Source organism: Rhincodon typus, chromosome 9 (assembly GCF_021869965.1).
Source record: "Rhincodon typus isolate 14 chromosome 9, sRhiTyp1.1, whole genome shotgun sequence".
In the NCBI taxonomy this organism is placed as follows: Eukaryota; Metazoa; Chordata; class Chondrichthyes; order Orectolobiformes; family Rhincodontidae; genus Rhincodon; species Rhincodon typus.
Window position 1 is genome coordinate 6,823,297 of NC_063340.1, and position 22,563 is coordinate 6,845,859.

The 22,563-nt window shown below is 38.3% G+C and overlaps 1 protein-coding gene across 1 annotated transcript; it reads right to left on the reverse strand.

Moving 5' to 3' along the window:
• On the reverse strand, window positions 1–21,963 carry LOC109912922 (SLX4 interacting protein). The gene is made up of 4 exons (XM_048601111.1): window positions 21,723–21,963; window positions 18,610–18,698; window positions 4,936–5,042; window positions 1–1,271 (listed from the first exon to the last, which is right to left on the reverse strand). The coding sequence occupies exons 1-4, from the start codon at window positions 21,814–21,816 to the stop codon at window positions 431–433; spliced, it is 1,131 nt and encodes a 376-aa protein (XP_048457068.1). The 5' UTR covers window positions 21,817–21,963; the 3' UTR covers window positions 1–430.
• Between the last annotated feature and the right edge of the window lie 600 nt (window positions 21,964–22,563).

Sequence of the window (22,563 nt, forward strand, 5' to 3'; positions counted from 1 at the left end):
TTACAGATCTACTTAACTTTATTATGAAATACAAGGAGGAAACAGCTTAAGAATTGAAATTATACAAAGATCACTAAGACTGGAAAGAGTCATTTTAAAATAAATTTTAAAAAATTCATCGGAATCCATCATTTGTAAACTAAGTCATTAATAGGATTAACAGCGAATTCAATGGGACCAAAAGTACCAAGAAACTGAGCGTTCATATTGTCAACCAAAGTTATAAAGAGAGAAATGTACTAAAATTAAAAGACAAGTTATCCATTTGGAGTGAACTTAATATTAAGTTACAAGTCTGAGCACAGAAGATGCAAAGCCACTGGCATCTTAATTACTTTAAAAGTGATGTGCTTTTATAAAATGACCTCATTTATGCACTATCATATCCAAATACTCCAAAGGCAACAATTAATTACTGTCACATGACAACTTAATTCCTGGCAGTTACAGTCTTTTTAGGCCGTCGAAGTCTAGATTTTCTTGGCACATTTTCTACATCACATTCAACTTCTACCAATACTGTACCCCTTGCTGAATTCACATATTTGTAATCAGGACTTGAAGGCACTTTCTCTGACTTTCTAATCAATTTCGTTCTTGCTAATCTTCTCTTTTTACTTGTATCCATGAAGCAAAAATCTTGGGGAGAATTACCTAATGAAAATAAGGGCCCACCTCCAATTTCTTTTGGGAGGTCAAGATTGTTGGGTTTACCTTCGACTGACCTTTTACAATTGGAATTATGGTTTAAAAGCTTTTTTCTCACAGGTCGTTTTCTTAGAGACTCAAGAGAATTCACTCCCACTGTAATCTCACCAAGATTATCTGAAGTCTCTGTTAAAATGATCTTCTTGGCACCATCTGCTTCATTTGGACAGGAGTCTCTCCTTCGCCGCATTGGTAATTTTGTGTTTACTTCATTTTGTTTACGATCCTGCAGTGCTGACTCACTACCGCCCACTGTGCCTTTCAAACCTGTCTTCAGCTGTTCAATAGATTGAGGTTGTTGTTGGCCGTCCTCTTGAGCTGGCTGTCTCTTGTTAATATATTTTTCCAATTTTATGACAGGAAGTAATAACTTGCTTTGAACTGAGTTCATACAATGTTCTGTTCTTCCAGTATTTATATCTTGAGTCTCTTGCCTGAAACCTGTAGCAGATTGGGCTGCATCCTGCTCATCTTCTGTTACAGTGTGCAATATTTTTGGCAAGCAAGTGTTAGCTTCAGATTTGTTGAAGTTTCTGATTTTTGTGTTACAAGACTTTTCAACACTGAAAGAATAAAATTTCCAGTAAGAATTAAGATGTCCATTGTCATCCAGATGGAAAACATTCATTTCCTTATTTTATACTTGTGAAAACTCCCGCGAAACTATCCAAATGTCAATCTTAATTATTTTTGGTGCCCATAATTCAGATGTTTCCAGCTGTGCAAACTAATACTTATTTCACATGAATTTTATATTAAGAACAAAAGCAAAACTAGGAAGTACATTTTGTGGGGTTAACAAGCAAAATCTTGTTTTTCAAATTAATTAAAAAGAATTCTATTAAAAGCACTACTTCAAACTGAAAACATTTTTTTTTTCAAAAAAAGGCATCAGGTCTTTATCTGTGGCCATAATTGGAAATTCCAATATTTTAAAAGTCTGAATACTTAATAAGAAGCAGCAGAATGCTATGTTCCTGTAAAGACATACTTAAGTCTGATTCTGGTAAAGATAAAAGTCTCTGATACTTAATTTGCTCAAGATCTCAAAAATGCTGTGTGTGGGACAAGTTTATTCCCTGTCTCAGGAATTTCAGTTAAGTCTATCAGCCATTGACAAAGTCTTCACCTACCGTTTTACCTCTGTGGTTTTGCAGCCTGGGATTCTATCAATAGCAATACACAAGAAAAGGCCTTTAGTACTGAAAATGTCCCAAGGCAATTCAAAGAGTAGTAACAGAACATGAAGTCGGGAGGGAAATCAGGGAGAAGAAAAGGTAAGTTTTCTGAAGGTCAGAAGGACCTGGCAAATGAAAGCTCTGGGACCCAGAGAAATGGGGGGAGGGTGGAAAGATCTGACAGCCAGAGCCGGAAGACTTAAAGATGCACAGGGGAGAGTAAATTTGGATAGGCTTGCAGTGGTATGGTAGGAGGCGGCCAAGAAAGAACTTGAGTACAAGGATGACAATTTTAAGTTTAATGTGTCAGATATTGAGAGCTACGGTAGAGCTTTAAGTAAGAATGTATATATAGCTTATTGCAGAGTAGAATGTTTGCAAATGTAGATGAAAGGAGGTCAGCAAAGAGAACACCAGAGTAACTAATTCCAGAGAGAGCAACATAACAGATAATGGTTTCAATATAGAGGGGATAAGATTCAGACAGAGGTTACTAATCACATATTAGTGAAAGTAAGTAGTGGTGACTATGTGAAGAATGTGGGATTTGAAGCTCAGGTTCCAACAGGAGGCAAAGGAAATGCATAGTTTTACTGAACCAAAATGATCACAGACATGTAAGAACTAAAGGCATTGAAGCAGCAGTTGGCCATCTCACCCATTGAGCCCAGCCCACCATTTGATCAGATCAGATCTGATTGTGGGTCTTAGCTCCACTTTCGTGCCTGCAGCCCCCACCTCCTACACAAACACACACACCCTGCCCCCTAACATCCCATAACCCTTGACTCCCTGTGTATCAAAAATCTGTCTAACTCAACTTCTAATATTTCAACGGCTCAGCCTTCACTGAGGCTCTGCTACTCTCTGAGGAAAAGTGTTTCAAAAAACTAACAACCTTCAGAATACAAATTTCCCCTCAACTCTGTCTTAAATGGGAGTCCCCTTATTTTTAAACTGTGCTCCCTGGTCTAGATTCTCCCAGAAGGGGAATCCATCCTCTCAGCATCTACTATGCCATGCCCCCTCAGAATCTGATATCTTTCAATAAGATTACCATTTATTCTTTTAAACTTCAGCTGTAATGTACAGCAAATCATGCTTCAGTCCTTTTGTTGTTTACACTGAAAGAAGTCATGACTCAGCCAAGACTAGATCTAGAATAGGAAGCCTAATAGCACAAACGTGATCGCAAGATTGAGTGAAACATTTGAGAGGTATAGCTAACGCCACACTTGTGGATTGTATCACCACATGACAGCATATAAATAAAGATAAGGAAGGGCCAAGGAAATTCTTCAGGGATTCCTGAGGTATCACTGCAAAGCAAGAGAGAAAGAATTGCAAGATTGAGGAAGAGAAAGGAAATCACATGACAGTCAACGTCAGAGTGGAAGTCATTCATAGAAGTTGGTTTGGAATGTGTATTTCTTTTAAGGGGGAAGTGACACTTATTTTAAAGAGGGGAGGGATGTTCAGCAATTTAATACTGGGTTTCAGTAGCATAGTCTGGGTTATAGAAAACCACCAACTTATTTTTAGGCTGTAGGAAACCAGAAACTTGCTCAACAATATACCAGCAGTTTCTCCAAATCAGTCAGCTCCCAGTAACTATCTGTTCAATTTAATATACTATTGATTAGGTTACTCCTCCCTCTAACTACAATCTGTTATTACACCTGTTAGCATAATCAACAAGAAAAAAAGATGCTTGGGTTTTGGTCTGCAAGCCCCATTATAGAGTTAACATCTTTTGTCAATTTGTGACCATTGAGGAAGAGGATCATTATAAATTTAGGGTTTTGCTGAAGATATTTTGGGTGCTGGATAGTGCTGTTAGTTGTCTATGAGTCACATAAAGGGTCTTCCTTCTTTTTGCACCTATCCTAGTACCCTAATCCTATTGAAGATCAAGAAACATGGCAAAACTTGGCCGAAAATGTATTGTTAAGCAGTTTTATAGAACAGAATGCTAGTAGCAAATGTAACAAAACATCGCTTCCTCCAAATAACTGTCAGTTGTGTGAGTAAGTAAAACATGAAAGATCCTATCCCAAGTTGGTGGGCTGATGCATTGTGGGCAACATTAAATCAAACAAGGAAGGAGGAGGGGCCTTGATGGCTCTTTTCTTTAGGTAACCTGTTTGGTCAGCAGACTTCATCAACTGAGCTCTCAATAAGAGTCTTTGTTCATCATATTCTGTAAGAATTTTGAGGCTTGATTCATGGTTGCACCCCTTGTCTGGGAGTTGGCCCGAACAGCAACTATTCAAGCCTGCTACCACATCCCTCCCTTTGATTTGTGCAAATCTCAACAGGACATTTTGGTGGAAGAACCTCAGATATTGACTTCCTGTTAATACGCGATCATCAGAAAAAAAAAATTAAGGCCTGGTTAATGAATATTTAAATGTAATTTCTCTCCCAGCAGGTTCAGATTGGAAGAGGATTGCTAACTTTGAACATCAGTCTAAGTCAACACTTTGGCATCAATCATGGCTGCTCCCTTTTCATAAAGCAAAATATATTCAAAAATCCCAAAACATGTCACAGGATAATCATTGGTCTAAATTCAATCTGGATGAGATAAAGATGTTTTTGCCATTAGGATTTATAGCTTTCTCACTGACAACTGGGATTAGAGCCTTTTGAAGATAGCAGCCTATGATCTATAGCAGTCACTAGCACAAATGAAGATTTATGAATTTGGATAGTGCTGGGATTACAGCTTCCTCTGGAATAATCTAGGAAGCAAGAAGACAGCAGGGCAACTGCTTATTCATGGTTTCTAAAGTACCACATGGATTACGAAGAAGGCTAGAAGACTTAAAAGGAATTTCTTCCCATGGAAGAGAATACATCAACCACTAATATTTCAAAGCACTTCATATAGTCATAATTAAAGTTAGCATTACCACTGACTGCCAGCACAACATATTTCAAATTTACTCTGTGAAACTGGTATATTTACTTATTATTATAGGACAACAAACTTGAGCTTTATAGTCAGAGTGCAAATTCTTCAATTTAATTATGTGATGATACATACATGTGTTTCAATGCTTCTTTTTTCTTTGATGTTGAAACAGAGACTTCACAAAGCTCTTTCATTTCTGAACTACCAGTGAAGTATTCTGAGGTTCCATTATCAATACCCTATTAAAGAAATGCAGAAACTCATTTAAAAAAAAAAAATACACCTGTACGTAAATGTGTTCATTCTGTATCATGATTTTTTGCACTTATTAGGTAAAGGGATATAATCACTAACTGGGAAATGAAACATTTTCCATTTAGGTCATCCATTGTTAACATTAAGTACGGTGTAGCTTTCGTTCATAAAAGTCACATTTTGGGGCTTGTATTTTAAGACAGCTGCAATAACCAAACATGATTGCAAAATTGTGCCTTTTTAAGACAGTAGAAATATAAACTTAATTGTTTCTGCAATATTGTTTTATCCATGCAGAATGTTAATGTAATAACTTTAACAAGGATTATTTATTCCATCAAATTTTTTTTGCATTTTACCTTGTAAGATGGTTATAAACCTAAACTTGAGAGCTGAGATCAGATTTAAGTATCAGCTGTAATGCACCAGCTGTACTGTACTGAATCAGCTTTATTTGGCTGGGTGCCACACCACAGCTCCAGCTGATATAGTACAATAATGCGGCTGATCCCAAAGTTCACTTTTATATTATTTGAAAAGAAACAAGTTAACAAGCAAGTTTACCGTAACAGCAAATTTAAAAAAAAAACCCTTTTCAGGTATCTTTGAAGACACAATAGTGCATTTCAACAGTAATTATTGCTTTCACTTTCAGCACGACTTTCTTAAACTTCTAATTTCAATTGTATGGTGTTTGGGTAAACATAGTATGCTAAATCATTAGATGTATGCAGAATAAAGTTAGGCGTGTCCACTCTGCTCAGTCACAAAAGAGCATCCCATGCATCAGTATGACAATTGCCATTTCTGACACCAGACATGTTACATAGACTCTCCAAATGAGTCTATTCATTCGGTGCCTATTAGTGTCAAATTAAAAGATTTGTGCTGCTGATCCAAGTCTACTAGGAAGTGGATCGAAACGGCTCATGCTCCATTAATGCAGGATCTTATTTGCTAAATGGAGGAGACCTTGATTCCATTATTGCCCTGACCAGTGCGATAACATGTCTCTCAGACCCAGAAAGGATCAGCATGGAAACAATGCATATCTCACCATAATGCTATCAGGTACCAATGTGCCTCCAGAAAAGGGTGTATCCATACTTAATTATTGAAAGCATTTCTGAAATAGTACAAAGGTGTTGGTAGTTCTGAAGTCTTGCATTGGCATAAACAATATAACAAATGTACAGTGATGCATGATTTAATTTCCTAATGTGTAACAAAATCAGTAAAACACAGAGAGGTTCACTGTTTGCATGTGATGCAACGGGTCACTGCTTGTTGAAACATAATGCATTACACTATATCGTTCGTTATACTATTTATCCCTGTATATTTCTACATCAGATATCATAAATTGTCCAAAAGTATAACTATACTATTGCAAAACAGGTTTATCAAAACTGCCCCCACTCTAATTCCCAAGTTTTCCTTTTCTGGTTTTGTCTTCCAAACTTTCAAAACACGTTTCTTATTTAGCAAGTGAAAATGACATTTCTGATACATTACAGATTAAAAGAAATGCACTGCATGCTTATTCACTCATAGTAATCCCAAAATTAACAATAAATGTAAAACTTGTGACAGATTATTTTGCCTCACTGTACATTTGTTATAGTGTTTATGCCTATGAAATACCGAGAGGGTTAACAAATACAAATTCTTAAAACAATGATCACAGTTTGGGTAGGTCATAAGTGAGTGTTTCTCTCTTCCCCCCCATTCCCCAGAGTGGTTCTAAAACAAAACAAAACATGAAACGAACACACAAAATAGATGCAGAATTGTTCAATTAAAAGACTCAAGTATGAGTCAGCCTTTGATACTGAAAGCCACTGTGGGAACTGCTGAAATTTCTACTGAAAGAATTATGTAAACTCCCTCAGGCTGGAAATAAGCCACAAAGGGAAGCTGTTGTAAGGAAAGCCAAAGGACATGACATAGAATGTAAGTCCAAGCAATCACTGAGCTAATACGGATGTATTTCTTGTGATTTTCCTCCATGTTCTCAAACTTAATCAGCCTCTATTTAGAACAGGGGTGGTATAAACGAAGTCAGAATTTTGTAAGTGCTTCTACTAGAACACTACAAGCTCTTTCAGAAATATTTGTTATGATAAACTAAATCTGACGCAGCAATCCTTCCTCTAAGCATTAATTAGGCAGCTTTTAGAAAAAAAAACGGCATACAATGATAGCCCCAGAAGTTTGTGATCTAAAGGAGTGCATTGCTGTGCTTAAAATATCCTTTTTTTTAAACTTCCAATGATAAAAATGTCACAATCTGTGTTTAATATTAGATCTGGTAATGAGGTTGTCACAGACTATTTTTGGGCAATATGATTGTCCATCACAGTAACTTCTATTTAACATAAGAAACATTTTGTGTGAATTTTGAATGTTGTTTCCAGCCCATCTACATCTTTAACTAAACCAGCTGAAAAATGGTAACTTTTGCGTGCCTACTTTAAAAAATATTTCTACAGAATTTAAAGACTTTAGCGTAGTAATTAAAGGCATTCAAGTACTTTAGTACATGAGTGTCATTTGGCCTTTCAGACAACACTTACGTCCTTGATCTGATTTGACTTATTATTGTAACATATACTGAGATAGTGAAAAGTATTGTTTTGCGTGCTATCCAGACAAATCATACCTTACATATGTACGTCAGGATAATAGTAATAACAAACCATTTTATTGCTTACAAACACTTGTATACATCAAAACTTGTTAAAATTAAAATGCTTAAGGTGGCTTTAAAAACAATTTAAACACAAGGTGACTAAGAGCAAAGGAAAAATTCAGCCTGCAAAATCCACTGGCAACCTCTCAGCTAAAATCAACAATGTTTGAGTTCACTGTATAACATATGAAGAAAAGAACCACAAGCAGTGCTATAAACTAAGAGTTCACATATGTATGTGCTCTCATAGGTTGAAGTGCGTGATAGTCTGCTTACGTGATGAACCTATGGCAGCTTTGAAAGTATTAGGATATTTTCCACATCTTCTGTGGCATCATCTGATCTTGTGAGAAGATAGTCTGCACCTTGGGGGGTTGTCAATATTGTGTTAAATATTATCTGGTGTAGCTCAGGAGTATCACTTTGGCATGGCAGTCTCAGCTTCATTTGATGCAAAAGATGATAGCAGGCTCAGAAGTAGCAGAATTTGCTGACAAGTTTTATCTGAGCCTTGCTCTCTTCCAGCTGAGCTTTTGGCTCGTTTTTTTTTTAAAAACCCTTTTTACAGTCAGTTTCCAGACGTTTCCATGGTCAGAGCTTGTGTTGCAGTTTATGTGCCGATGTTCGCATATTTAATACTTGTTTGCTGGTGATCTTGAAAAGGTAGGTGTGGACATCCAGCAGGTCATGACCCAGTGGCCAGTTCACTGTATGGAAGGTCTTTGGGTTTATGCCTGTCATCCATCTAATGAACACAGTCAAGCCATTGCATGTCATCAATTTTGAAATGAATGGACGCTGACTAAATTTATAGAGTCCAGGACTCTCAGGTTGATGATCTTATCCTGCAAAGATATACTGAGATGTGTCTGAAATAGCAAAGGTAGAAACTATTAAGCCTTATTCCCTGATCCTGCATAGTATATGTTGTCCAGGTTTCCCTTCTATTGAGGAGTACTTTGTTGGTTCACAATCTGGTTTTCTTCATCAGGTTGCTGTTGGCCCCAATACACTCTACAGTAAAACCAAAATAACTTGATTTTCAACCCTGCTACAATCTATGATTGGCTGTTTAGATCCCAATATTGTTGAAGTATAGGTTCAGGAAATTAATCGTGATATTATACCCAGAGGCCTATGGGGAAAAGTCACTGTCTGACCTTCCATAATTCTAATTTCTATTCATAAAACTATGGACTGGCCATGAACTTTGGAAGGTTACAAAACCAATAATCCTCCTATGAACTGGAAATACACTATATAATGTATAAAAGTGAAAAGTTGCCTAACCTGTAACTGATAATACACAGCAAAATAGAAAACCCGCTGCATTAACAACAACAGGGCGACACAGTGACTCAGTGGTTAGCATTGCTGCCTCTCAGTGCCAGGGACCAGAGTTCGATTCCACCCTTGGGCGACTGTCTGTGTGGAGTTTGCACATTCTCCCCCTGTCTGTGTGGGTTTCTGCCGGGGGCTCCAGTTTCCTCCCACAGTCCAAAGATGTGCAGGCTAGGTGGATTGGCCATGCTAAATTGCCCATAGTGTTCAGGGATGTTTAGATTACATGTGTTAGCCATGGGAAATGCAGGGTTACAGGGAAAGGGTAGAGGAATGGGTCTGGGCGGGAAGCTCTTCGCAGGGTCAGTGTGGACTTGTTAGGCCAAATGGCCTGTTTCCACACTGTAGGGATTCTATGAAGGAATAGAGGGGGTTTGGATGTAATGTTTAATATTCATACAGAGCAAGCCAAACTGTGCCACTGCCTAAATTTGTGAATTTCAGAGTTGACATAGCAAATAGACAATATTTAATTAATAGTCATTGTAATTATTGAAATATGATGATGAAACAAACTCTAAATATGCATTGCAAATATAGTAATCTATAACAATGCATTTTTACTTCATATTTCCTTAAAAAAATGTTAAAAGAAGAGTTTCAACAAGCATTGCTTTTTGTTTTCAGTAATCTGTTTCACTGTGTTCTAGATTCTCCTTGCAGGAGAAGCAACTTCTCAGCGTCTATCCTGTAAAGCACCTATGACTTCAACTAACACATCAGTCAAGGAGCATTATTTTGTTTCATCCTCTTCAAAACGTCTTTGCTATACTAACAGCCACTGTGGTTACTTAAATAGCATTCAGTGATCAGCGCTGTTTTTTCTCCAACTGTGAAACATGACAAAGTATCAATTGGATAAGACTGAACACAGTTATGGAAATCATTAACTGGCTTGTGGTGCATGCAGAATACCCCATTTGTGCTACTTGAGGATTTTGGTGATTCCTGAGAGCAAACGATGCTACCTATGCAGTTCATTGGCTGTATGCATCGTCAGAGGATTCAATGTTGTAATTGGTTAGCGTTACTTAAAGGTAACCCACATCTCTTAAAAGACAAGATGTGTTTGTGTTGTCTAAAATGGTGTCCAAAATGTTTGAGTCTTTTGACGTTTTCTTTTTTTAAGAAATGGCAAATCAACTTGCAAGACACCATACATCAAGGTTTTCTGAAAACGGACTTCATGCAAAACACTGAGAGACATCCCGTACATGCAGTGGTGAGATAAACTAATTAAACTGGCTGGATCTACATGGACCACTGCTGCCATAACACTCTGGACCTCAACACCTGCCCCATCATACTCTGTGGAATAGTTTTGTCTGTCTGCCTAGCACAGATCATTATACATAATTTTGATATTCAACTAAATATAACAATACGTTGCATAAATGAAAGCCTCCACTGAACATTCCCCGCGCCCCCCCACCCCACCCCCCCAACTCCCCGGGCTTCCTGTTCTTGCAAAACGTCCCCACACATCCAGCCATTTGACAAAAACCTACAAGCTGGTTAATCCATCTGAGATGGAACTTACTTACCACCCTGGAATGACATGCTCAATCCACTGATGCCCACTTTCCACTGTGGTACCCCATACAGAGCAACTTTCCTGAGCAAGATCTATCAGCCATTCTTGGGATAAAGGAACGGGAAGCTTGGGAAGTCACTAACAAACATCTTGTGACAAACTTCATCTGTCCAATTGCAGGATTTGAACTACCACGGCAAAACAGGCCCTTGCTGAACAGGTTCAAGATAGGACAGCCGGGCAGCCAATCTATACCACTGGGGCATTGGTACAAACTCTTTACATTCTTATGCAGAGACACAACACATTGCCAAGAACTGTGCCCTCTAGATATTAATCGTCTTATGTTCAGTAAATGAGGAAGCTATTGTTTGGATTCAATGTATTTGCATACACTAAATAAAAATAAGCAGCAGCAGTATAGGTCAGAGCATAGCTTCAAGAACATGGAGGCAGTGCAGGAAGTAGTTTACCAATCCAAGATGAGTTATTAAGATGAACAATCTTCAAATGCCATATTGTACCAACTGCAATGGCAGTCTCATCCATGGCTCAATTCGTTAGTTTACCCTTAACCCACACCCACAAGTCATATACACATGCTATGGTATGGCCATTGGAAGTTTCAATAAACAGGCTTCTTGCATTCTTAATCCTGTTTCTCTCTTCCCACCCTTGCCTCATTCCCTAATCTTTTCTCACTCTCAAGCTGAAAATGGTATAAGCACACAATTCTTACTTTCTCTCTTCGCTTCACAAGGTACCACACTTTACGTTTTGTTTTCAGATACCCAAAAGCTGGAATCTTCCTACACAGAGAACAAAGATGAGGAGATGCTGTAGCTCTATGCTGCACTCACAGCCATCAGAATGACATTGTATGTATTTCAGAGGCTAGGAGAGATCTGCAAGTGTTGAGATGCCAGCCATAAATGCACAGCTGCCTGGACAGAGAGAAAGAATGGCATGTGCCAGATTATAAGGGTAGGAGAGGTGGAAAAAGTGTACCCTTGATCTACTGCAGGTGAATCACATGAGGACTTTGACGGCTCAGATTATAGAAGGCTGGAGTGTGTACACAATCAAATGCTTTCTGGAAAACTTAACAGAAAGTCTCATTGAAGCGACAACGAGTATGAAGATGTTCAGCAGGTGCAGGGTTTTGAGTGAATTTGGAGTCTATTCTTTAGATGCATGGTCAGCTCCATAAGTGCGCCAGTGGAACCAACCTTAATTCAGTACTTGATAGCTGATCAATGCTTCTGTTGCCGCACAAACAGACTCTGTCAAAGGTATGAGTGCTACAGTGGGATCTCAAACTATTGTCTCCAAAACTCAGGCTACATCCTTGGTGGCTTGGAATATCGCTCTTCCAAAGGGATTCCAGGATTTCATAGCCACCCATTAATTTGTCCTCCAACACATCAACACGAATGCTGAGGCACAGCTCTGGGAACGTGGCATTTCCTTGAAAATGGAACCAGCTGGCTTCACTCAGGATGCCAAAATTCCTGCTCCCGCCCCTATCACTCTGAAAATGCCCTTGCTGCTGTCTGTCAGTCAGCCAGCCAGCCAGCCAGTCCAGACGTCTGTAGCCCAGGTCCAGGCGGTACAGTTTGAAGTTGGGCCCTCAAGGGCCAGAGCTGTTTGAGGTCATCCTCCAAGGCCATCTGCAGTCTCCTCAATTAAAGGCCAGCCTACGTCAGCCATGCTACAATTACTGGGGAAAAACCTCGTACGAACACCAGAACAGACAAAGGCACCCAGAAGACAGAAACAAAGGGAATGAACAAGAGTGATTAGTGTAATTCTAGTTTAATGCATTTTTAAAGTGTGCATAGACAAATCGGATCTTAATGCACAATTTCATTTAAAAAAAATGTTTTATATAAGCAACAAAAAGAAGATAACTATTTGTAAAAGTAAGGTGTACGAGACCACAGAACATAGGACAGTACAGCACAGGAAGAGGCCCTTCGGCCCAAGATGTTATGCCGAATATGATGCCAAATTAAACTAATTCCTTCTGCCTGCCATTAGTCCATATTCCTCTATTCCTTGCATCTTCAGCTGCTTATCTAAAAGTCCCTTAAACGCCCCTATCATATCTGCCTCCACCACCACCCGCGGGCAGCACATTCCAGACGCCTACCACTCTCTGTGTAAAAAACTTGCCCCTCACATCTCCTTTGAACTTTCCCCTCTCATCTTAAATGCATGCCCCCTAGTATTAGAGATTGCAACTCTGAGAAAAACATTCTGACCATCAACCCTATCTATACATTTCATAATTTTATAGATTTCTATCAAGTCTCTCCTCAGCCTCCGCCGCTCCAAAGAAAACAACCTGAGCTTTTCTATCCTCTCCTTATAGCTCATACCCTCCAATTCAGGCAGCATCCTGGTAAACCTCTTCTGCGCCCTCTTCAAAGCCTCCACATCCTTCCTGTAATGTGGCGACCAGAACCGGACGCACTACTCTAAGTGTGGCCTAACCAAAGTCTTATAAAGCTGCAACATGACATCCTGACTCTTGTAAACAATTCCCCAACAAATAAAGGCAAGTATGCCATACACATTCGTTACCACCCTATCTACTTGCATAGCCACTTTCAGGGAGCTAACTTGAACCCAAAGATCCCTGTGTACATCAATGCTGTTCAGGGTCCTGCTATTTCCCTAACATTTGATCTCCCAAAGTGCAACACCTCACATTTACCCAGATTAAATTCCATCTGCTATTTCTCTGCTCATATTTGCAACTGATCTTTATTCTGTCGTTTCGGGTTGGGACCCTTCTTCAGAAATGGGGAGGGGGAAGGGAGCTTAGACATAATAGAGAGAAGAGGGATGGGGCTGGGGAAGGTAGGTGGGATGGTGATAGGTGAGTGCAGGTAGGGAGTGGTGGGGATTAGTCAGTGAGGTGGGAGGGGCGGATGGGTGGGACCCAAACAAACCTTCCACATTAGACAGAGGTTCACCTGCACATCCGTCAACATGGTCTATTGCATCCGCTGCTCCCGATGTGGCCTCCTCTACGTTGGTCTCCAAGCCTCCACTTGGTCTCATCATTCTGTAGAGCACCTACCACTCTGTTCGCAACAAATGACAACACCTTCCAGTCGCAAACCATTTCAACTTCCCCTCCCACTCCCTAGATGACATGTCCATCCTGGGCCTCCTCCAGTGTCACAATGACGCCACCCGCAAACTGGAGGAGCAGCACCTCATATTCCACCTTGGAAGCCTACAGCCCAATGGCCTAAATGTGGATTTTACCAGTTTCAAAATCTCCCTACTCCAGCCTCATCCCATGACCAACCCTCCCTCTTATCCCTGCCTCCTTGACCTGACACAACCTGTCCACCTTCTCTCCCACCTATCCATCCCTCCCACCTCACTGACCAATACCGACCACTGCCAACCAGCACGCACCTATCACCATCCCACCTACCTTTCCCAGCTCCACCCCTCTTCTCTTTATTTATTTCCTGCTCCTCTGATGCTGCCTGGCCTGCTGTGTTCCTGCAGCTCCACACTGTGTTATCTCTGACTCCAGCATCTGCAATTCTTACTATCTCTGAGTGAGTTTATCCCGGTGTTGTTTGACAATATTTTACATTATCTACAACTCCACCAATCTTTGTATTGTCTGCAAACTTACCTAAGCCACCAATCTACGTTTCCACCCAAGTCATTTATATATATCACCACTTTACCAAAATGGCATTCTGCATACTTCCATACATATACAGTGAATTCCATCTTTAGGGAAGCAAGATCAGCACTAGTACTGATAATCTTTGGTACATTATTTCAGATTATATACACACAGGTAATCAGGTACAAGGATTACTAGCTGATTTGTCACCTATTTCGGACTCTAATCTAATTCTCCTCCATCCCCACCATCTTCAACAAAAGGGTTTCTAACGGAGCTGTGTACAGGTGAATCAGAGTCATTTACTGCCTAAAAAAATTGTGGTGAGAAACTCCAGTTCAGGGATAATGCCCAGAACCACATTCATACACATCTTCATATCGTCAGCGTAAATCTTGGTAACAGTAACCTTTAGATAAGAAGACTCACAAAGTATAAAGAGCCTCAACACTATCAGTGGTAATCAAGATGGCTTTTTAACCAGGATAGTTTAACAAGAAGAAAGAATGTCAGATGAATATTCTGAAAAATCATAGTTGCTCAGGCAGTTAATGTGCAAACGCATTTATTTTTAACAATAGGTTGTCTGATCTGTACAGTAAAAAAAAAAGCTGGAGATAAAAGAATACAGAAGAGTTGTTAGGAGAGTTAGCCTATCTGGAAGAGTATGGTCACAATATTATTGAACAAATTTAGCTGCCTGTTAACTTTTTTAAAAGATGGCTGGCTGTAACCACAACTGTTCTTCATGAGGGACCATTTAAAAATGCTCTGACTAAGCTTAGAGTAATAGCAAACACATTCTGCTTTGCTTGTTCAATAAAACATCACTGTGGTTTTGTCTGTTCTCAAAAACATTGGCCTAACCATGAGTTTTTTTTTAAATAGATTCAAAAAGTAAGAAAGACAACAGCGCTCCAGTTAATAGATCTGATAGTTCCGCTCCTCAAACAGCTACTGACTAAAAAGGCCCTCTGCTAATTACGCCTCCCAAAGAGACATTCAGGATCAACATGACCCAAGATAAACATTTGGATCAAGGAAGAAATCCGCTACAACATATTCTTGCGGATAGTCTGCGATAAAACATGGTCAAAATACTGGTAAGTGTTCTTTATATAACAAGATTAAGCAAATGAAAATGAATGTCTGGCATCAGTGTTCACCAACACTGCAGATACGTAATCAAGTGTGAATCCAAAAATATTAATGAAAGTTGTCAACAGGTGATAGGTCACAGGTCTTTGATAAATTATCCATCCAGCTATTTCCCAGCTTCGTATAAAGCATTTAAAGAATGTCTGCATGGATGAAGCAAGACAAATTGCCAGGGGAATAACTCAACATTGTTCTCACACTGCTTCAACTTGCTCATTCAATAGCAGTATTGGTAGAACAAAAGCAGCGTACTGTGGACGTTGGGAGATCTGAAATACAAACAGGAAGTGCTGGAGAAATTCAGCAGGTACGGCAGCACCTTTGGAAAGAGAAACACGGTTAATATTGAGTCCTGTATGCCTTTTCAGTATTGGTAAAAGCCTAAAAGCCTTATCTTTTGACCCAGTATTATGTGATGTTGCAAATGCCAAACAGAAAGAGGAATACCTAAGATTAAGCATCTGTGTGAGGATAAAAGTAGGTTCAACCACAATGGTACTGCAGCCCGATAACCTGCCGCTACTCACCACGTGAGTTCAGACATCAAAAATAGTCATTTTGACAAGGCACCAAGTGGCAACTGATAATAACAGAATCCACACTTTTTTTTAGCGGAGATGATAGCCCAGTGGTATTATTGTTAGACTATTAATTCAGAAATCCAACTAATATTATCATAGAATCCCTACAGTGTGGAAACAGGCCCTTTGGCCCAACAAATCCACACCAACTCTCAGAGCAGCCCACCGAGACCCATCCCACAATAACCCACCTAATCTACACATCACTGAACGCTATGGGCAATTTAGCATGGTCAATCCACCCGAACCTGCACATTTCTGGACTGTGGGAGGAAACCGGAGCACCTAGAAGAAACCCACACAGACACGGGAGAATGTGCAAACTCCACATAGACAGTCACCTGAAGGTGGAATCGAACCCAGGTCCCTGGCACTGTGAGGCAGCAGTGCTAACCACTGAGGCACTGTGCCACCTGAGGATCTGGGTTCAATAGAATTAAGAGTCTAAGGATGACCATGAAACTATTGTCAATTGTTGGAAAAACCTATCTGGTTCACCAATATCCTTTGGAGGAGGGAACTGCCACCCTTACCTAGGCTGGCCTACATGTGACTCCAGACCTACAGCAATGTGGTTGACTCTTAAATGCTGGCCTAGCCAGCGATGCCCACATCCTGCGAATGATTTAAAAAAAACGACACAACTCACAAAATTGGGGACAAAATAAAAGATATTGGGCTTTATCAACTCAAATGTGAAACTGAAGGAAAAAAAATGGTAAAGTATGTCTTGAGGGGCCTTTCAAAGCCGGAGAGAGTTGGTAAGGCAATTTGTTAATTCTGGTATTTAGTTATCATCGATGTTTTGAAAGGAACTCCCCTGTTTATATACTAACAGGCCAACTGTCTTAGAACCAAGGTAGCTCAGTGCTACAGTTTTCACAATCACCCCACCTTAACTATAATCTCTTACACAAATTTGATATGATATACTGAATCATCCAAGCACACTGCAGAACTGAGCTTAAACTAGACAGTTGAGAACAAAGCACTTTCAAAAATAATTTTAAAATGACATTTCTGAATAAATTCTACAGGATTATAATGTTGAGTTGCTTGTTATGAATATTTTGAGGGAGATAACTAAACTACTGCAGAACAATTGGTGATATCCACCGGCAATGCAATCTATCTATGCCTTAGAGAGCTACATATGTGTGGCCAAACAAGCAAATACATCAGAGATGTAGGAGATTACATTACATTAGCTGTAGAGCCTTTTTTTTAAACTTTTCAAAGAACTACTTTAACTATTCCTTACAAGTAAACAATTTGCCACTCAATTCAGAAAGCAGACTGATTATCATTTGGCTAAATAATTTTAAAAATATTTATTTATGTAAGGCTTGGTGTAAATAATTTCTCTGCAAATGAAATGTAATTCCTTTTAAAATTCTAATCCCAGATTATGTACTTTTTTCTATTAAGATCCAATTTACTGGTACAAATTCAATGTTGGTGCAGAGTTTCAGAATGTATGGCAAACTTGCTTCCTTCTTCTATCCAGTGTAATACTGAAATTTAACTGATTACAAAATGAACATACATTTAGTATTATTACTTAAATGAAAAATCAGAGCACTTTCATATTGTGTGTCATAGGCAACAAATATTAGCAATAGCTGCCCTCACAACCATCAAAATTATATATTACAAACACAATAGAAAACATGATAAGTTTTAAATGATTGTTGATGATGCAATTCTGTTTAAACTTAAATTATGCATCTCTATTGCGTACAGAAAGATTATTAAAAAAACTTCACCTTGACATTTATTTAGTTCCTCAAAACTTCTGCTTTATTCAGCTTGAGCATTTTAGAAATTTACATAAATCGTAAGGAAATTATCATTCATAGATTTTTGATGAATTTTGTGAAGTATGCGCTTCCACTCCCATTATGGAAGGAGGATTGAACAACTTCAACGTATCAAGTATTACATGTGTCACGAATAACTGGGGACAGCTGTCTCTATTCAAGACATAACATTCTTTTGCTTTCAGATCACGTAGGTCATTCTAACTTCCTGTTTAGAAGGTTATAAATAGAGCAAATATAAAGTGTAAGACATGCAATTCTTCACACAAGAGTAACATCAAGTAATTGTTAAGTAGATTAATTTTGCACCTCAGTGTTTGTTACCCGCTAATCTACCTGCTACTAACTTTAAATAAAAAAAAAGACTCAAAATATACCTGAAATAACGCTTTATCTGGATTTAAATTAGAAGTAATTTATGATGCCCGGTTTCCAGTTCCAATAAATCGAAAACCTACATTTGCTCCATTCACAAATGCAAAGCTATAAAAACGAGGAAATATTACAGAACGTAGCTGATGGGAATGCTGGTTTGCAGAGAGTAGCCCTGCAGTATTACAGCACTTCACATCCAGCAAGGCATGAGACGAGAGCAGAATGTTGTATTTTTTTTCCGATGTATAGTGCAACGAAACCATGTTATTGAGAAAGCAGCTTGTTTTAAAAGTTAAAATGTTAGCATATTGTTGTAAAAGTGACAAAACCAGATAAAAATTTGCTTAATTATTGACAAATTTTCATAAAATTTCCAAAAAAATACATACAGCAATCTGTTCCTCAGCAATTCCTCTTTTTAGACCAGTTTCACATGGCGTTATACAAACCACAAAACGATCAGGGAATATATGAAGTCCTAAATGGGAAGAGATTAAAGTTTTCACTTGATGCTTTAACACAACTTTACAACAAACTCATTAGTGCTAGCAATATTATGGAAGGACTCACAAAAATGAAGTAGGCGTGGGAACACTACATTTTAAGAAGAAGGAAAATACTAACTGGGAACCATGAATACGTTATCCATCTGGCCATATTTAAAGACAATTAACTTTTAAAAATCACTTAGATTATCGCCAATAAAAGATTCTTCAAAAATGATAATCTAGCATGTATTTCAAATTATGAAAGATTTCTGATGACAAATGGACAATCATTGGTGTATTAAAAACACTTTCAATTCACTCAAGGACCACAATGAGGTTGACTACTAACAATTTATAAGCAAAGCTCTGCTTAATTGTGGGATATGACTTAAGAATGTTTGGTACACTAGCCTCGAAAGCAAGTTTACCTTTAAAATGTACAGATTCACAGTTTTTAGGTTAGCAAAAACAATTTTCAACACTGAAACCACATTTTAGAATTTGGCAATACCAAATGCAAGAGGAGTAGTACTATAATCATATGGAATCACAATCGGAAAGAAAGGGAAGCGGGGGAAAGGAAAGAATTCCCTATACATTACCAATACAAGCTTAAGAAGTGTGCAAAAATAAATGCAGCTCTTTATTACCTCTCCTCAAAAGCTTCCCCATATCCAGACCCCATCCTCTCCATATCTTTGTAATCTCTTCTAGACCTACAACTGCTGTATCTCACCCACTTCTCCCTCTTCACCATCCTGAGATCTCTCGCTCCTCCAATTCTTGCCTCTTGTGCATTTGCTAACTTTTCAACCGAGCTTCAACATCAGCTTTTGGAGCCTGGTGTAAAATTTTGTTTGATAATACTCCTGTGAAGTGGTTATGTTACTTCAAAAGTAATTGCAGAAGTTGTATTACTGCAGTGCCATAGCCAATCATGCTCAACAAATCTTCTGTTCCGAATAGCATACTCGGTGGGAATTTTCTGATACTTCCACATAAGATTGTCTGCCACACTCCTCCTTCCTCACTCCATAAAATTCAGACGTTACAACATTGACAGAAGTCTTCAAAAGGTTCAATCCCATTGTGGAAGGATGGGGTTATCCAGATATATGAATCCTTTCAAAGAAACCTCTGATTTAGTGGGGAAGGAAAGTGGTGAGGGGGCATTAGAGGGTGAATTCTTTTCTGTCTTCAGGTGTGCACACAGTCCATTTAAATTATTTTAACTATTCATGAAGGCTGCTTTATTGCTGTGTGGAACTGCTGTTGAACAAATCGTTCCTCATAGTGAGCAGAAAATGAAATGTGGTATAAATGTATATAATCAATTCCAAAGGGGGAAGGGGGCAATCATTTTGGTATGTGAAGAACAGTTGGAAGAATGAGGAATCTCCTAAAGATAAGTCATATTATTTTCTCGTATTCGACATATTTAACATACTGTGGGAGTTTGACCTACTACCGGGCGGGCGAAGGAGGATGGCATGTTTGCTCACAGTCAGTATAGACTCAGCTAACTGCAGATCATTTTTGGCTGTAAACCCCAGACAGCAACATCTGGTCGAAGAATAAGAATTATTGTGAGTATTAGGCTTAACTGGAGCTGTCAACTCTAACTTTTTAAGACTGATCTAAGGTAATCATGGCTTTTGGCATTACTTTATTTTGTTTTCTGATGCAAATATAATGTAGAATTCAATAAAATACAAAGGAAATTCTAATTATTCAGAAGTACATTTTGTTAGATAAAATGTTTGTGGATTCAAAACAAAGAGTGCTGTGTATATAGAACAGTTATCTCAATTAATGTGCTGATAATCCAAAAAGGAAGAAAATTCTACTTGACTTGATGTGGTTTATTAAATGGAGAAAGTAGGCAAATAAAAGTAGGAAACATTTCTAAAATGGTGACCACAGTATACTTAGGTTCAGTCTAAGAACAGAACAAAGAAAGAGAGAGAACAAGAACATTTGACTAAAGAAAAAGTAGTAACATGAAAATGCATCTTGCCCACATTAAGGGAAAGTATAAATTGACAAATAAAACTACAGATCAGCAATACAAAATAGTTGGAACAGGAGAGAGGGAAATTACAAAACAAGTATAGAAACCTTAAGGATAAAATTGACTTGCAGCTTCTTAGAATTCTTCATTGTCCTTTTTAAACATAAGCATGTTGCAGGCCCCTTCCCTGTACATCAAATTAATCTCAGACATTGCCCACTAAAAGAAAAGTCACCATAGTCCTACCAGATCATACGGCTGTCCTCTCATTAGAGAGACAACTGGTGGTAGTTTAACCGTAGTGACATGAATTTTTAACCCATTACATTAATGAGCCAATGTAACATAGCACAATTTGTTTTAATTTTGTTATAGCAAGGACAGTTTCCATACTCACTTTTACATTTACAATTTCAGCATCAGCTATATATTGCAGCATTATTAACTTGGCATCATCTTCTGTTGAGGAGTGATGCAAAGTAGTCATTTAAAACTTCTGCCATATGTTGGGATTCCACCCAAAAGCAGAGCTCCTCAACAGTTTTATACAGTCATTAACAGCCTCTTAATGACAGATTTCCCATTTATAATATGGCATTATAGTGTTGTGTCTCTGAAGCAGTTCTTAGCCCAGTCTAAATATATCTTCCTGTTTCTTATGAAACAACTCTGGGATGCTGCCTATCGGTCAGTGATGTGACCAGAACATTTGGATTATTCAATGGCTATTCTCTTTCTTGTCACATTCTAATCTGCCCTTGGACTCATTATTTTTGTTTGTACAGTAAAACATAGGATAGAAAATCCAACCAAATATACATCATGAAAATCACATCAAATACATTCAGTTGAATAGCAAAGTATTCATATCAAAAGCTGCACTTTAATGATATGCAACATTTTTAATTTAGTCAATTACTTTTAAGCATACTATCCATAAAAAATAAATATTTTCAAGTTGAAATGGGATTAAACTTCTAACCATTCTCAAATGTGTACGTACCACAATAATTCTGCTGTGTGACACATCTCAAGTTCATATGCCTCTTCATAAAGTAAGCGGCAAGACGAAAATTTTGACCTACAAAATAAATCATGTGACAGTAAGTGCATTGAAGAAAACATTTTTCATCTCATGTCACTAACTGCTGATATGACATGCCTTTCATATGTTTCCAGAACACCTACTTCACTTGTCTCCAATGTTTCTAGGTTAACTTGTGGCTGAATCATATCCTTCCCCACTGCAGTGAGGTGACTCTATTCTTACGCTTCTCTTAATGGCTATATTACATTGTAAACTAGGGACCTAAGGACCTGCTGTCTTTGAGTGCCTAAGGCTCCAGGGTTTGTTAAGCCTCCTGTGAATGATTTATTAGTAATTTGTTTATTTGACTGTAATGTCAATCCTTTAACTACATCTTATTTCTAACTTATTTTTTAAACACTGTAAAGTAATGCAACTACTTTTCTTTTTTATTCCTCTTTTGTATCTAAGATTTGTACCTAGGTACTTGTACCTAAGATGCTGCCATACGAGATGACATTGCAAAACTGTACAGTACTCCTGTACTTCTGTAATTGAGTACACATGACAATAAAGGATATTCTATTCTATTTCCAAGAGTATATTAAAGTTGTCAAAAATTATTGTTTTAACCACTAAGGTGAATCTTAGGGTGGATTAATTATAAAAGGAATTGAACACCCATACCAGTCCTTGAATTTCAATCAAGCAGGAATATCAGATTGGCAACATGGTGCTCCAATGGAAAAGTTGGCCGATCAATGGATTACTAAACAAGTGCCACTTTTTCTTGTTGCCTCTTTTTAACAGAAGTTGT

Coding starts and splice junctions, on each gene's coding strand:
- LOC109912922 (XM_048601111.1), bottom strand. CDS start 21,816: ATGATTTATTTTGTAGGTCAAAATTTTCGTCTTGCCGCTTACTTTATG. Junction 18,699..21,722: donor CACACAGCAGAATTATTGTG/GTACGTACACAT, acceptor CTTCCCATTTAG/GACTTCATATATTCCCTGAT. Junction 1,272..4,935: donor AAAGAAGCATTGAAACACAT/GTATGTATCATC, acceptor TTATTCTTTCAG/TGTTGAAAAGTCTTGTAACA.